General features: G+C 42.0%; 1 protein-coding gene across 1 annotated transcript in view; it reads right to left on the bottom strand.

Annotated features, from left to right (window-relative positions):
• The window catches only part of RAB3IP (RAB3A interacting protein), a 30,711-nt gene extending 15,299 nt beyond the window's left edge, over window positions 1–15,412 (bottom strand). Inside the window, exons 1-5 of the mRNA XM_054399590.1 lie at window positions 15,144–15,412; window positions 14,667–14,928; window positions 5,024–5,119; window positions 2,407–2,484; window positions 1,904–2,107 (exon numbers count right to left, since the gene is read on the bottom strand). Of these exons, the coding sequence (XP_054255565.1) occupies window positions 1,904–2,107; window positions 2,407–2,484; window positions 5,024–5,119; window positions 14,667–14,928; window positions 15,144–15,394 (891 nt within the window). The 5' untranslated portion in view covers window positions 15,395–15,412. The remainder of the gene's footprint in view (window positions 1–1,903; window positions 2,108–2,406; window positions 2,485–5,023; window positions 5,120–14,666; window positions 14,929–15,143) is intronic.
• Window positions 15,413–16,889: the final 1,477 nt, after the last annotated feature.

Raw genomic sequence — 16,889 nt, 5'->3', positions numbered from 1 at the left:
CACTGGAAGAAACAGTCACCTGTTTGGAGCAGCCTCAACCAGCTTCAAAGCATCTCCTTATGCAGCTGACCAAAAGAAGACTGAAGAAAAATTCACCACCTTCTCTCCACAAGAAATTAAGACTACAGAGCAGTATGAGAAGACACTGACAAGTCTTCCTTTTACAGCCTCCCAACTTCTAGAAGGAGTTAAAGCAGCTTCCTAAGCCAAATGTCATTATCTATCTTTCATATATATCACTTGACAGGCTTTTCCTCTCTCACTTCTCATGGGGGGAAGGGGAGTTGGAAAGATCCCCTGGAATGTGCAAGAGAGCTAAGCACATCATGGCCTGATCAGCCCAGAGGTGTGTGGTAAACAGGTGGGAGGCAGAGGGACAGAGGCCACTGTGGCACCAACTCCTCCAAGCACACAGAAAAGACCCCCTGGGGGCAGCACCTGGAAGACATCTGCATTATAATGTGACTAGGGGCCAGGGGGGAGCTGGAGCCAGTGCAGAGGAGGGCAAGGAAGCTGGGAAGGGCCTGGAGAAGAAATCTGATGAGGAGAGACTGAAGGAGCTGGGGATGGTTAGTGTGAAAGAGAGGAGGCTGAGGGGAGACCTCCTGGCTCTCTACAACTCCCTGAAAGGAGGTTGTGGAGAGGTTGGTGCTGGTCTCTTCTCCCAGGTCATTAGTGACAGAAGAAGAGGGAATGGCCTCAAGCTGCCACTGGGTAGGTTTAGACTGGACAGTAGGAAACATTTTTTGAGGGCAAGAGTGGTCAGGGACTGGAATGTGGTGGGCAGGGAGGTGGTGGAGTGCCCAAGCCTGGCTGTGTTTGAAGGTGGTTTGGCTGTGGTGCTTGGGGCTGTGGTTTAGGGGTGAGCCTTGTAGAGTAGGGTTCTGGGTTGGCCTTGGTGCTCCTGAGGGGCTTTTCCAACCTGAATGTTCCTGTGATTCTGTGAAATAAACTGTATAAAAGTCCCAAGCTATGCCTGCTCTGGGAGAGAAGTAGTTCCCTGAGAACACTACACACTGGAGCCTGCTCAAGGAGGAAAAACATCACAGACCACACTAAACTCACTTGGACCTCTCCTCTGGCCACAGACAGCACAAGCAGAAAAGGACAGAGACCCTGGGACATCTCCCTCTCCCTCCCCTCCTCTGGACAAAGACCTAAAAGTGCCTTGGGGTGGTAATATAATTTCTCTCCTGCTCTCTCTCTCTTTCTCCATTTTTCCTCTCCCCTTCTCTCTCCCTCTTCTTCCTTCCTCTGTTTCATTTATTTTATTCTTTAATAAACAGGCTGGCTTTGCTCTCAAGCCTCATTTGTGCCTTAATTTCACACAGGGAAATGTTTTAAAAGGAACAGAGTCTCCTTCCTTACCTCCAGAGCAAGACACTTCTGCAGCTCCAGTGGTAACTGTCCTCCCATTCCCTAGTAAATCACTGATTCCGTTTTTCCCCCTGGCTCTTTCACCCATTACTGACCTATAAAAATGACTCTTCCTCTTTTTTTTATGAGAGTGCATGAAACATACATGAGAGTTTATGAACTTTTGGTGCTGAACTTGGCAAAAAGCCACAAGGGCTTATCATGCAGTTATTCTGTTTTTATTTTTTTCTTTTTCTTTCGTTTTTCTTTTTAATGCCCATCTTTATTGATGCCAATATTTCAAACCTTATCTCATTTTCCCCATGACTCCAAAGGTAAACAAGACTTGGAAAATCACCAACTATTGGTATTAAGAAAAATTCCTTCTTTAATGCACACAAATACCTGCAGATTCAGTGCACATGAATACCTCTTAAAATAGTCAGCATTACAGATGAAGATGTAATATACACTAGATTCACTGTGAGTAAAACAAGACAACAAAGCCACCTTCTCAGCAAAAAGAGGACAATCTTTGCAGCATTACCTCTTTACAGTCCTTTACAATTGGCTGCATCATGGTAAGGTCCTGATGACTGCCACCCATAGCACTGCTTGTACTCTTGTTTCTTGCATGGCCTTTCTTAAAAGGAGTTTTTCCACTAGACTGAAACTCCTTGGTTGGAGATGTAGGTGAAGTGGACAGTACCAGTGTTTTTAATGCTGCTACTTCAGCCTGGAGGACATCAATCTTTGGGGGGAGGGGAGGGAAGGGAAGCAAAGTAATTAATAACCAAAAATATCATCTTAGGCTATACGAAGTCATTTAATAAAACTTCCAGTCAGCTTTGTTCAAATCAGAACTCCACATGCACCTTGCTGAGAAGCCAGCTGTGTCCAGAGGTGTTAGCTTAGACACAAAACAACTTAGTATTTATTTTAATACTGTTTACAGGTAATGCTCTGTTTACATCTTTATGATTCACACTTTAGATTTATAACCATATGAGGGGAAAGGAAAAAAAGGCAAACAAGTTGGACAAAACTCACTTTTCCTTGTGCTTCTTTCAACTGTTTTTCAGCTGCAGCTTGTTTGACATTAGCTTCTTTAACCATTTTGTGTGCTTCCTATGTTAAAAAAAATTAGATAGTGTAAATACTTCAGACAAATTTAGAAGAACCAGTAAAAATCCCAAACAATTAAGGGCATACTTTTGCTTCATGAAGACTACTCATGAATAGTAAGTTGAACAACAGTCTGAAGTAGTTACATACCAAAAAAAAACCCCACCTACAAATCTATCACCTGGATTCATCACTGCCCCACCAAGTTTATTCTCCTTGGCCCTGAACCTGAAATTCAGCAACTTCCCCCACCCTCCTCCAGCAGGAACAATACCTCTTCATGAACACCAGGCTCCAGTCATGCTTGGTGGCTGCCAGGTTCCTTTACCCTAAGAGAAAGACTCAACCAGCAGCAACAAAAGCAACATGGGCACAGTAGCTCGTTCAAAAGAGCTTCTCCCTTCCAGCCAGAATAACCAGTTGCAGTCAACTGTAAAGTTCTGCATGAAGGAACCAGTCAGGCAGCTATGAAGTTTGAATTCTTACCATCAATAAAAGAGACAAAGCAACAGCTTATAAGTCATCTGTGGAATAATGAACATTTCTTGAGAAGAACTAATAACCAATCCAAACAAAGAAACATGACCAAGCCAATAAAGAAGAAAGCATAAAAGGACTGGGGTTTTGTTGGGTTTTTTTAAACCTTCTTTTACCTCAATACTAAGCCTTTTGTCTGCATAATGTGTTAGTTTAGGCTCTGATCCAGCAATTTGGGATCAAATTACTGTTCTCATTTGGTGTTTACTGAAGGCAACAAAGATTGAAACATCAGGGTCCCCAGCTAAACGGCTTGAGCTTAGGATCCTTCTCATATCTGTAAAGCGCCTAGCACATATCTGGACGCTATATAAACCAACCAAAAGAAGTTCATCCAGCATCATACCAAAAGATCTGGCTCCCACTGGCATACAACACAGCTGTATCATATGGGTTTGTAAAAACTCTCTTAAGTAACAACAGACACATGCAGGAATGGGCACATACACATTTATACAATGTGTACAAATACATTTAACATCCATCATGCAGTTTCCGCTCGGTGACGCAGCTTTGGAAGCAAAGCAGGTTACAGTGCCTACTGTAGTGTTCTAAACACAGAAACTCAGCTGTGCAAAGCAAGTCTGGAGCCTCCACTGAGGTGCATTAAGATAAAAGCTATCATCTCTGTGGTCACTGAAATTAGTGGAGATTAGAACAGAAGGTGAATCCAAGGGCCGTGGATTCCAGCGCAAGCATCAAGAAACCTCCACGCTGTGCTCGGTTAGGGGCTCTTTAGTGAAGTCAAACCTTTTGAAGTCAAACCCAAAGTCTTTAGTGAAGTGAAGAAAATTCAGGTGACATGCCCATGACAGTGCTGAATAATTAAAGCTTTAATTATGACTATTAATATGCTATATTTCAAACACAGCTTTAACAAACTGCTGCATCCTTGAGTTCTGAGGTGACATTGATACAGAATTTCACTGATAATTTTGTATTCCCCTACAAACACCTGCCCAAGATTTTCCTCCCCTCCCAACACACACAAGCATTTATGCTAAAAAGTATCTCTCCAGTCTCCCATTTATTCTCTACACATAGGAACTGCTTAATATTTTGAGTAATTTTGCCCTAGTACCAGGGTGACAAAATAAAACGCATTGCCAACCCACAGAGCAGTTTGAAATTTGATTATTTTTTCTTTAATGTCAAGTTTTAATTACCACTTTTACACCAATTCAACATCCTAGGGTTTTAAATGCTGCTTCTAAAACGTACCTAATGTTGTATCTTTATGCATACGCTGAAAAAAACAATACTTGTAATTTGATAAATACATAAATCATCTTCAGATTATGAAATTTATTCTGACAGTTACAGGCACCACAATTTAGCCTCTAAGGATTCCTGTATGTATTGCTACGATAAAATGAAAACTGATCATGCTTCAAGTATGGATTTAAGATTTTTTTTTTCCTCCCCTGTATAATCCAAGCTCACAGTCTTTGCTAGCACTACTGCCTCTTTCTCAAAATGAAAAAAGGTCCCATTTAAAGTTCAGGCTTCTCACTTGGTAACCAGGTTCCACCCTGGTGCATCACAGTATTAATGTTTCTTTTCAAGTCTGTGGTGGCAGCACACTGCCAGACCCAAAATTCAAAAGCTGAAAGCTATAGTTATGTTCTTGCTACCTCCATTGATCTGGAACCAAGTTATTTTTTTTTTCCCCATTTAGTCACCATGGCAACCCCAAATTTAGCTCTTATCTAGCTAGCCTTGTTGTCAGACAGAGAAGCTGTCTTAAAATAGTTAGGCCAAAAAAAACCTGAACAGTTTTAAGCTTTCTGGTGTATTTTCTTTATTCTCTTCATTTTGTGTCTAGGCAGACTGACAAGCTCAAGGAAGTCTCTTTCTTCTAAATGAAGAGTCTGCTGCTTGCTCTTAAGCCTCTACTTTAACACCCCCAGGTCTTCAGGAAACTTTGGTATACAATACACTGATTCTCCATGAAACATCTGGCTCAGCTTCCTTTAAGGATATCACATTGAAGACTCCAACAAACCTCAAACAGACTAGCTGTAAGTTCTTCCAACTCCTGTCCAAGTTGATCTCGCACTTTAGAAAGCCTTTCACATTCTTCATCTTTTAACTTCAGCTCCTATGGAAAATTGAAAGTTATTTATTCTGACTTAGAGTAGTAAATTTGGCCTTTTAAAGCTAATACCACAAGGAAGGGGGAGAGAATGAAGTAGGGGGAAAAAATAAAGAAGAAAATAAAATCAGAGGAACATAAAACCTTTGCTAGACAAAGCCTGTCAAAATATTAGTCTTAGCACTAGAAACAGTTAATGCTGTACACACATAGCTACTTTTTCCTCCTATACAGAAATACACCAGGCCAAGCAAAAGTAACTCTAAGCTACACAGAAGCATTTCCAAAATACTCTTGAAGCAAAGAAAAAATTGAATTATTTTTCTCCTGACAGTACAGAGGACTAAAGTAACCTAAAACAGAGATCCAATGAAATATTGGGAAAGACAGAATGTTAGTTTCTGTTAACCCATTCCCCAACAGACACTTTAAAGTAATCCTCAGAAAAAAAAAAATCTTCAGCTTTGTCTGAAGATAATCCCCAATTCTAAAAGAATCTTAAAACCTATTTTTGTGTTGTATCCTATGTATCTCCTTCCATCTAATACAATTCCAAAATCATCCTGTCATTATATCCCTGCTCTTCTTTATGCAGATATATAGTAAGCAAATTAAAGCAACTTAATGAAATTCAGAATGTTATTTGTCTACACTGCTGTAATGTGAATGAGTCCTGACCAGACCAGTTTTACAGTAAGATTTTAACACAGATTTGGCAGGGTAAGTGTTGCACATGCCCAATGTCATCTGTACTATCCCAAGGCTGAAGGAATGAGGAGGAACTTCTTCACTGTCAGGGTCACAGAACACTGGAACAGGCTCCCCAGAGAGGTTGTGGAGTTTCCTTCTCTTGAGAATTTCCAGCCCTATCTGGATTAATTCCTGTGTGACCTGTGCTGGATTCTATGGTCCTGCTCTGGCAGGGGGTTGGGACTCAACCTTCAGGGGTCCCTTCCAACCCCTAACATCCTGTGATCCTGTGAATGCTGGGGCAATTTGCAAAGAAGTACAAGAAGCTTAACAAGGCATTTGAAGGAAGAGCTCCCCCTTTCTCAGCTATTAAACCTTTTAAACTGTTGCCAGAAAGAAAAGTATGGAGAGAGAAAGGGTGAAGCAGCAGACAGCCTGTTCTGACCTTCCAAGCATTTGTTTTGGTTGTAACTCCCCTCCCATCCCTATATAGTTCTTCCTCATCCTCCTCCCCTGCCTACCTGCCAAGGTAGCCATTACACACTAGCATGCCTGAAATCACAGAATCATTCAGTTCAGTTGGAAAAGATCATCAAGTCCAACCATTCTCTAACTCTACCAAGGCTGGTGCTAAACCACGTCCCTCAGGACCCAAGCATGTCACTGACGTACCAAAGACTCCAAATACAATCTAGCAGTAATTTGCTTTCACAGAATCACAGAAACATTCAGGTTGGAAGAGACCCTCAGGATCACCAAGTCCAACCCAGAACCCTGCCCTACAAGGCTCACCCCTAAACCACAGCCCCAAGCACCACAGCCAAACCACCTTCAAACACAGCCAGGCCTGGGGACTCCACCACCTCCTTTGAAAACCTCCAGAAACTAGTAACAAAAACATGTGCCTGCAGAAAATTCTTGAAGTCAATCACTGCAGTCCTTGAAAGACCCAAATGGCAGCTTGCTTTGTGTTTCTGAGAGGCAGTTAGTACTCCTCCTGAAGTCTTCATCATCAAGTAATGTTCTACACAAGGAGGAGAAAAACTACATCTTGCCTTGTAGAATGCTAGTATTATTTGCTCTCACTTCTGCAGTCCAAGTGGCAAGAGATCTTCCTCTTCGATGAAGGGGTCCTGTTTGATTTCAGCTTCTGAATTCCACATGTGTTTAAGGACTCTTAAAGACTCATTTAGTATCTACTTTGATTGATTTGCATATGTAGTTTGTTTCTTACTTAGATGTTTTTTTCCCTTTCCATATGCAACCACCTCACTATTTGGAAAGGTACCACTTAAATGATGGGGGGTTTGGTTTCTCTTTTTTTCCAAGCATGGTGTATCTCAATTGCTCAAACAGGACTCAAATCTTACTTGCTAGCTACTCTTCTCCACACAGTGACCTAGCTCAAGAAATAAATAAAGACAGGAAAATAGCTGCAAATGGAGGGAAGAGAAGGAGAAAGGAGTATAAAAAGCCTAAGGAAAAAAAAAAGACATTAAAAAAGGAAGAAAAAACCAAATTCAATTAATGTTGTGTTGGCTTAAATTATTCCCCATATAAAGTATGGTTTTTAATAAGGGAATAAAAGATTGTGAAGCAAAACGCTTAAAGCTCAAGTTCTTAATAAGGAAATAAAAAGATTGTGAGGCAAAGTGCTCAAAGCTGAAGTTTCAGGTGTTCCTCTAAATGCAAAGAATACATTTCCTTTGGTTTATTTCACTGACTTGTAAGGAGAATGCTACCCTCATCTCAACACATCTTTAAAGGAGGTTATACCAATATTCAGGTCAAGAGTTATCAAACTAACAATGAAGACAAAACTACCCAAGGTTCACTTTGGGGCTACCACTATGCCTACACTATTTTAAGTGAGAGGGTTGCAGTTTTGCCTGCAACTGGAAAGCTGGGAGAGGTATAGATTAAAATTTAGGCATAAAAGTAAAGCTACTTAATGAAAACAAAAAAGGAGACAGCAGGCAGTCTACTATGCATGGCTGCTTAGCCAGGTTTGCCAAACACTGGGCAAGTTTCCATGACATGATTCAGAAGGCGCAGAATCTAACACATTCTTTTGCCAAGAAAGTTTTAATAGCTTGAGCAGGGCAGAAATAAAAAATGTCCAAAAAGCTTAGCAGTTATTTAAAACATTATTATGATTGCCTGTGTCTTAGAGGCATCACTGGAGACTTCCCAGCCATCCACAAAGAGAGGCAGGAAAGATGACTGTGTGTGCTACACTAACCACATCCTTCCCACATCACTGTGCTGAAAAAATAACTTCATGAAGATGAGCTATTATAAAGCACACCACACAAAGATACCAAAGCAGTGACAACAACTACAAAAAATTAACATGTAAAAAAAAATACTAAAGTCTGAACAAACAAACAAAAAAAAGATCAAAGATTTAAGATCATTGGTTTTCACTCTGCTCTTCAAAAGAGGTCCCTTCCAACCTCTGATGTGCAGTGATCCTGTGATACAAGGAGGGTCTTTCAGAAAGAAGCAGTGAGATAAGGAATGCAAATTACTGCCTCAAAACCATTCATATTTTCACTTCCAGAAAGACAATCATCCTGCATCTAGCTCAGCAATTTCACTCAGTCAGAATTAGATGCAGAAAACCAAGGAAAGAATGAAAGTTTTTTTTTAATAGAGCTATCAGGAAAATCATATCTGTGGAATGCTGCTGAATCCTGAAGTTGTTAAAAAAAAGTTTGTACTTAGAATAGATTTTTGACTTGAGGTCTTCACTCAAGTTAATTAAACAGGGTACAGAACAATCAGTCCATTGCAACCACATTTACAAGGGTGTTTCATGAGAAAGTCCAGAGGACCTTTTCATAAACTATTATCTTATGGTCTGAGGGAAGTTGCTTCTGTTTTGCTTGTGTGTAGAAAATGTCTATGCTTATGATAACACTACAACAGCATCAGTCACAGGTGTGGAAGCTGAAAACTTTCATTACTCAGACAGCAAGGAACTGCTAAAACACCTTCAGAGAGCCAACTCATCTTTAACAATCACAAGCCAGTGGCCTTACTCTTCAACTGCAATTTTGGTTTAGGAAAGCTTGAAAGCTTACTCTTCAGCAGAGTTCTTGGATGGTGTTTCATCCTGGGGCATCCCCACTTTTACTGGTTGCTACCTTATAAGCAAATGACAGGGATCTACTTGAGGGAGTCCAACAGAGGGCTATAGGGATGTTGAAGAGACTAGAGCACTGCCTGATGAGGAGAGGCTGAAAGACCTGGAGCTGTTTAGCATGGAGAGGAGAAGACTGAGAGGGGATCTGATCAATGTCTATCAATAGCTGAGGGCTGGGGTCAGCCTCTGCTCACTTGTGCCCTGAGATAGGACAAGGGGCAATGGATGGAAACTACAGCACAGGAGATTCTACCTCAACATTAGGAAGAACTTCTTTACTGCAAGGGTCCCAGAGCACTGGAATCTCCCCAGAGAGGTTGTGGAATCTCTTCTGGAGCCTTTCCAGCCCTGTCTGGATGTGTTCCTGTGTGCCCTGTGCTAGATTCTCTGGTCCTGCTCTGGCAGGGGAGTGGACTGGAAGATCTCCAGAGGTCCCTTCCAACTCCTAACATCCTCTCATTCTGTGACAACAGACATTTAAAAATTATGAATGTACTGTATAGTACTACTGGAATTCATTGGTGGCCACTATACATCTATTTACTCATTAATTCATGCAGTGTTTTAAAATGTCATGTGTTACTGGGGAAAAGTGAAAAGACTTAACCACCACTGTTAGCCTGAGCAGAAACACTCCACTAACCACAGAATCACAGAATTACTGAGGCTGGAATAGACCTCTGAGATCATCAAGTCCAGACTATGACCTAACACCCCCACATCAGCTAAACCATGCCACCAAGTGCCACAGCCAAGCTTTTCTTAAAGACCTCCAGTGATGGCAACTCTACCACCTCCCTGGGCAGTCCATCCCAGTCTCTAATTCCCCTTTCCAACAGGAAGTGCTTCCTAACATCCAACCTAACCCTCCCCTGGCACAGCTTCAGGCCATGCCCTCTCGTCCTGTCCCAAGTTGCCTGGGAGCAGAGCCTGACCCCCACCTGACTACAACTTCCCTTCAGGTACTTGTAGAGTGTGATAAGGTCCCCTCTAATTCTCCTCTCCTCCAGGCACCAGCCTCTGTTAGACTGGCACCTTTGTTGAGGCAGGCAGAACAACTGCGGGGTGGGGGGAAAAAAATCTACTTCACATCCTGTATTCAACACACAAGACACCAAATGATAACATTCATTTTGTTTCTGCAATGAAGCATGCATAACACTTTCTAATACAACAAGGCAAAGGTGATTTTACCTGTTACCAACAAGCCTACTGATCTTGCTTCTAAAGACCATGGCAGCATAGAATTCATTCTCAAACCAAACATAATATTTGCAATCCGTGCCTCTAAGTAGACTGCTCATTCCTCAGAGAAGGAGGCTAACCATCAGTAACAGGTGTTAACACTCCAAGAGAAAATACATACAGAAATCACAGAAACATTCAGATTGGAAAAGCCCCTCAGGATCTTCCAAGTCCAGCCCAGAATCCTGCTCTACAAGGCTCACCCCTAAACCACAGCCCCAAGCACCACAGCCAAACCACCTTCAAACACAGCCAGGCTTGGGCACTCCACCACCTCCCCGCCCAGCACATTCCAGTCCCTCACCACTCTTTGTGTGAAAAACTTGTTCCTCATGTCCAGTCTAAACCTACCCAGTGGCAGCTTGAGGCCATTCCCTCTTCTTCTATCACTAATTACTGGGAGAAGAGACCAGCACCAACCTCTGCTCAACCTCCTTTCAGGGAGTTGTAGAGAGCCAGGAGGTCTCCCCTCAGCCTCCTCTCTTTCAAACTAACCATCCCCAGCTCCTTCAGTCGTTCCTCCTAAGCTTATGAGGCTCACAGAGTCATGAGGATGCTTAGGGGACTTGAGCATCTCCCCTGTGAAGAGAGACTGAGAGCCCTGGGGCTGTTTAGTGTGGAGAAGAGAAGGCTGAGAGGGGATCTGATCAATGTCTCTCAATAGCTGAGGGCTGGGGGTCAAGTGGAGGGGGCCAGGCTCTTCTCAGTGGTTCACAGTGATAAGCCAAGGAACAATTGGTTCAAACTTGAACAGAGAAGGTTTCACCTCAACCACCTCAACATGAGGAGAAACTTCTTTACAGTGAAGGTGACAGAGCACTGGAGCAGGCTCCCCAGGGCGGTTGTGGAGTCTCCTACTCTGGAGAGTTTCAAAACCCATCTGGGTGCATTCCTGTGCAGACTCCCCTAAGTGATGCTGCTCTGGCAGGGGGGTTGGACCTGATGATCTCTTGAGGTCCCTTCCAACCTCTGATATACTGTGAGACTGGGATTTATTCTCCAGGCCCTTCGCAGCTTCCTTGCCCTCTACAGTCATGGATAACACCATACTGACTGTCTGACTGAAGAGGAAATAACTTCAGGACCAAATCATACCCAAAAAAAAAAAAAAAAAAAAAATCAGGGAAAACACAACCATGAAGTGCCACAGCTCAGAAACTACAAGCAAGCTGTCCAAAATAGATGCAGTGTAGTGCTTAATACAATATAAGCCATGGGCAGCCCATGGCTTGGACAGCAGCACTCTGTGCTGGGTTAGGAACTGGCTGGAGGGCAGAGCCCAGAGAGTGGTGGTGAATGGTGCCACATCCAGCTGGCAGCCTGTCACTAGTGGTGTCCCCCAGGGATCAGTGCTGGGCCCCATCCTGTTCAATATCTTTACTGATGATCTGGATGAGGGGATTGAGTCCATCAGTAAGTTTGCCCATGACACCAAGCTGGGACACAGCTCAACCTAAACATGGCAGATAAAGATGCAAATGCACAGGGAAAGGAGGAGAAAAGGTGCCAGGCAATGAGTGAGGAAGCCTTTCAACACCCCCATTTTCTGATACTGCTTTAGAAGGATATCAAAACAAGGAGAATGGTTCAGATTGGCTAAACCAAGGGTTCTCCAGCTCCACTTGTACAGAATACAGCCAGAAATTAAGTCTTCAGTGAAGAAATAGGCGAACATTTTAATTATAGTGACATTTTAAGGCAAAAATAGGTGCAGTTATGCTCTATGAAGACAGGGAGTTGGGGTTGTTCAGTCTAGAGAAAAGAAGGCTCCAAGGAGACCTTCTTGTGGCCTTCCTGGATCTAAAGGGGGCTACAGGAAAGCTGGGGAGGGACTTTTTAGGGTGTCAGGTACTGATAGGACTGCAGGGAATGGAGCAAAACTAAAAATGGGTAGGTTCAGACTGGATATTAGGAACAAATTCTTCCCCATGAGGGTGGTGAGACACTGGCACAGGTCTCATCCCTGGAGGTTTTTTAATTCCAGGGTGGATGTGGCTCTGAGCAACCTGATGTAGTGTGAGGTGTCCCTGCCTGTGCAAGGGGGTTGGAACTGGATGATCTTTAAGGTCCCTTCCAACCCTGACAATTCTGTGATTCTGTACAGAACACTGCCCTGCTGTTACCTCTGCTGCCATCAGTCTAGACTGAAGTAGAACTGTCTCTCAAGAAACAAATGTTGTGGGTTGTTTGGGGTTTTCTTTGGGTTTTTTTTAATCAAACCACTTTGGCAGCAATGCTGTTCATCTTGAGGAGTTTATAGACTAAAAAAATGCAAGACATACAAAGAGACACAAAAAAAAACCCCCAAACCAAACCAAAAACACCCAACTTTATTCTATTGCTGAATAATTTCAAGAACCTTATTTAAATGTCTAACAACTACATGCCCCACACATTTCATATTAAATCAATAAATAAATAATTAAGCACATTAAGAAAAAGGTTGTATTCCAAGCAGAGACACACAAAAAAAAAATCAGATAGTGGATCCCTAAGCTTAGAAATTCCTACTTCCTTTCTGATCACTACAACAAATTCAAATCAATCTTTCATATATGTTAACAGTAGCATACAATTTGGGTAAGAAATTCAGAACAAGTGAAAGAGCAAATCTGTGTTTACTTTGTTTACTCCTAGAAAGTTTGTTATCTGTAAGGTTTCCAGGCTCAACGAGTTCACAAAATTTGAGTGCTATTTCCAACTCTCATCTTTCTCCCTGTTCCTAATACACAGCACAGAGACTTGCAGAGAATTTAAAACCATTATGCAAAAAAAAAAACCCAACCAGCTGTACACAAGCACTACTTATTAATTATATCCCTACAATTTTTTAAATCAAGTACTTATTAACAAAATTAACATACTCAGAAATAGAAATCTGAAAGATGTCTATGTTTAAAAGACATACTGAATAGTGCAGAGTGTGTATAGATCTATGTAGACAGTCCTGACTTTTGGAAGAAAGCAATCAGAGATCAATTAGGGATAGAAAAGGCTAGACAGGAAGTCAAAGAAAGCAGATACTACAGAAGGAATAGGGTTTACTGTTGTACAGTCTGTAAAGACTCCTGCTATGATTCCTCTGTTACTAAGCAGTCCTGAGACAGCGCAAGTTTAGTGTAACACTGGTAAGAATTAACCTGTTGGGTTGAGAATTAGCAAGAACTTTGATGTCACCAGCCTCAAGTTAGTCCTGAACTGTTTTTCTTAAGACCCCAAGGGTCTGAAAATGCATTAACATGCAGTTAGTAAGTCCTAGCAGCCCTAATGCTATTTCCTTAAAAAGCAGCTGAATAATTTTCAGAGTGAAACAGAAAGCATTTAAATCTTTAAGAGATGGAGATACCTTGGCATAAGATATCCAGATAATGCCAAGGTAACAGGAACAGAACCAAGTTGTGGTTTTCCAGTATGTTAGCTGTACTTTGGTATGTTGTCAGGAGCTGGAAGAGCTTTTCTAAGTTTAAACTTTAATTTGTTCTTAGATTCTAAAGCTCTGATTTTAATCGCTACGATTGTACATTTGCAAGCAAGGTCCTCAAACTTGGCTCACGTTAATGTCTCCTTTCAATGTTCATATGCTAAGCAATTGAACACATCAGCAAAGGAAGCAACTACTCAGCAACAAAACAACAGAAAAAGAGAGTCCATATTTAAGATTCACATTGACAAGCACAAATGGAACTATGAGAGAGATGATGACTACATTCAACAAGATAATGCAACACCCAGGTGAGAGAGCTCAAGGGTGGAACCACGTAGAGGAGAGGGAAAGAGCACAAATACAAAGAGCACAAAAATCTACTGAACAAGTTTTAGCACAGGGGGATGTTGGAATGAGAAATAATGGCTTTGCATTTATATAGCACCATCCATCCAAACAAGACAAAGCGCTTTACAAATATTAATGAACTGAGCCACAGCATCTTCAAATGTATCCATATTCAATTTGAAGGGTGGTGTAACAGTAACTCTAAAGGACACCAGTGACATCTTTATTGCTTCCTTTCTATGCAGGCATTCCCTTATGAAGCATTGGAAGTACTCCTGTTCTAAAGCATTTCTATATTCCATGACACCTGCTACACTTTTATGTTCTAGGAGGAAAAGACTCAAGAGGTATATAATCAGCATTTATAAATACTTATACAGGAACCAAGGACTGACAGAAAACTACTCCTGTTCTCAAATATCAAAACAAAGGAAGGATCTGCTTTTCAAAGAAATAAAAAGCTTCTAACCACCTATTGCAGCAAGAACTTTCCAAGGGCAGCAGCCCTAAAGAAAAACATTATCAAGGAACAATTCTAAGACATCAGCGCTGCACACATGCAGAAAACTTTGACATAAAACAATCCTATAAGGAATCAGTAGGCCCAGACTGCACCTTCTGGCCCATCTATCATTCTGCAACATTAAAACCACTTTGGAGAGAGAAAAAGCAGGAGGAGACAAGACAACAGGCCTTACCCTCTGAGCCTTTGCAAGTTCTTCTTTCAATCGTTCATAGCCCTTTTCTCTTATTTCCAGTACAGATGGGCTCCGTAAGTGAGATAAACTGTCTGTACTCAACCCAAAAATATCTTCATTTCCTTCAGCAACATCTGCTACTGTAGCACCCTGCAAAAACTCTCTCTCTACGTTATTGCTCTCCTTTCTGGAATTACTGTGATTGAAGGACCCACCCTGGGGTCCAGAGGTAGAACAAAGCACTGCGTCGGTAACATTGATGCTGCAAAGAGAGCAATACATTTGGTTGTTTAATTTACACAATGCATTAAAGAAGAAATATTTCAGCAATGGCAGTAGGGGTGTTGAATGTGCCATTATGGACACAACTCAGCATTACAAACTTACTTTAGGGAAGGTATGACTTTAATATGGCTTACAAAGAGGTTTCACATGCAGCAAACCAGCAATTTCCATCAGGGGACAGAGGGAACTTACCTGACACCTGATACTTCTGCACAATTCAGTTGCCTGGGAGATGAATAAACAGGTTGTGTGGGAAGGTCAGAAACGTCTAATGCATTGGGCTGGATCGCGGTGGAGGACACGACAGAAGGATGCGGTCTGTAGATGACGCTAGGTGAGGTAGTTTGTTCCTGAGTCCCTGGCTCCTTCACTCCAAGAAGATCTGGTGTAGTAGGTGAAGCAAGGTTCACTTCATGAAAGCCTTCCAAGGGGTCACTGGCCATAATAAAAACCTCATCATATGAAACCCTGAATTAAATAATCACATTGTCAGAATGCAAACAGGAAATCACAGGATCACAGTACATTAAAGGGTGGAAGGGACCTCCAGAGATCACCGAATCCAACCCCCCTGCCAAAGAAGCAGCACCCAGGGGAGTCCACACAGGAATGCAGCCAGGTGGGGTTTGAAAATCTCCAGAGAAAGACTCCACAACCTCTCTGGGCAGCCTGCTCCAGGGCTCTCTCACCCTCACTGCAAAGAACTTTCTCCTCATGTGGAGCTGAAACCTTCTCTGTTCAAGTTTGTCTCCATTGCTCCTTGGCTTATTGCTGTGCACCACCCAAAAGAGCCTGGCCCCCTCCACTTGACCCCCACCCCTCAGCTATTGAGAGACATTGATCAGATCTCCTCTCAGCCTTCTCTTCTCCACACTAAACAGCCCCAGGGCTCTCAGGCTCTCTTCACAGGGATATATTTCATTACATCTGACAACTATTTCCATTTCAAAAAACCACTCAGAAATATGTTCAGAATATTTCATGATATAATGGAAACTGTAGACGAATTGTGCCAATGCACTAACTTTGACTACCAAATATGTTTAACATACATTGGACTGTTGAGCCCATCAGAGTCAACAACAGACTCCACATCTAAATGGGATGATGAAATCAAGAACACACACCACTATCAAAAAGCAAAATTATCTTTAATACAGCTTAGAGTTGGTTTGTATCAAGACAAATACATGACATTCATGAAAGAGGGCAAGACCTGGGAACTGGTAAGAAAAAGAATAAATAAACAAACCTAAAGCTTCCACTTCTAATTTCAAATAAGCAAATAATCTAGAGCCAGAAATCAGTCAGCCTGGAAATAATTCATAGTCCATAGTGATTTTAGATAAATTACACATCAGATCTTGTAAGAGTTGACTGAAAATACAGAAACAGTCAATAAGATTGCTCCTGAAGTATGATGACGTGCATTTAATACAAAACATGATTAAATGATAATGAAAATCCTGAATAAGTACCATTCCAAAAATATGTTACAGGTAAAAGAGTACTACGAATTAGCACCTCAACTGACAGTAGCTTTTTTTTTTTTAATCACATATGCTTTTCAAAAGATCAACAGAAAACAAGTACAATACACGGATTTTCAAGCTACAACAGAAAGCTGTTTTCACAGAATCACAGAATTGTCAGAGTTGGAAGAGACCTCAAGGATCATCCACCTCCAACCTCCCTGCTGGACACCTCACACTACAGCAGGTTGCTCACAGCCACATCCAGCCTGGCCTTAAAAAACTCCAGGGATGAGGTTTCCACCATCTCCCTGAGCAACCTGTGCCAGTGTCTCACCACCCTCATGGGGAAGAACTTTTTCCTAACATTTAATCTAACTCTGCCCTCCTCTAGCTTGGATTCATTCTCCCCCATCCTGTCACTACCAAACACCCTAAAAAGTCCCTCCCCAGCTTTCCTGTAGGC

Source organism: Indicator indicator, chromosome 3, assembly GCF_027791375.1.
Source record: "Indicator indicator isolate 239-I01 chromosome 3, UM_Iind_1.1, whole genome shotgun sequence".
Classification (NCBI taxonomy): domain Eukaryota; kingdom Metazoa; phylum Chordata; class Aves; order Piciformes; family Indicatoridae; genus Indicator; species Indicator indicator.
This window is presented reverse-complemented; position numbering and strand designations above follow the sequence as displayed.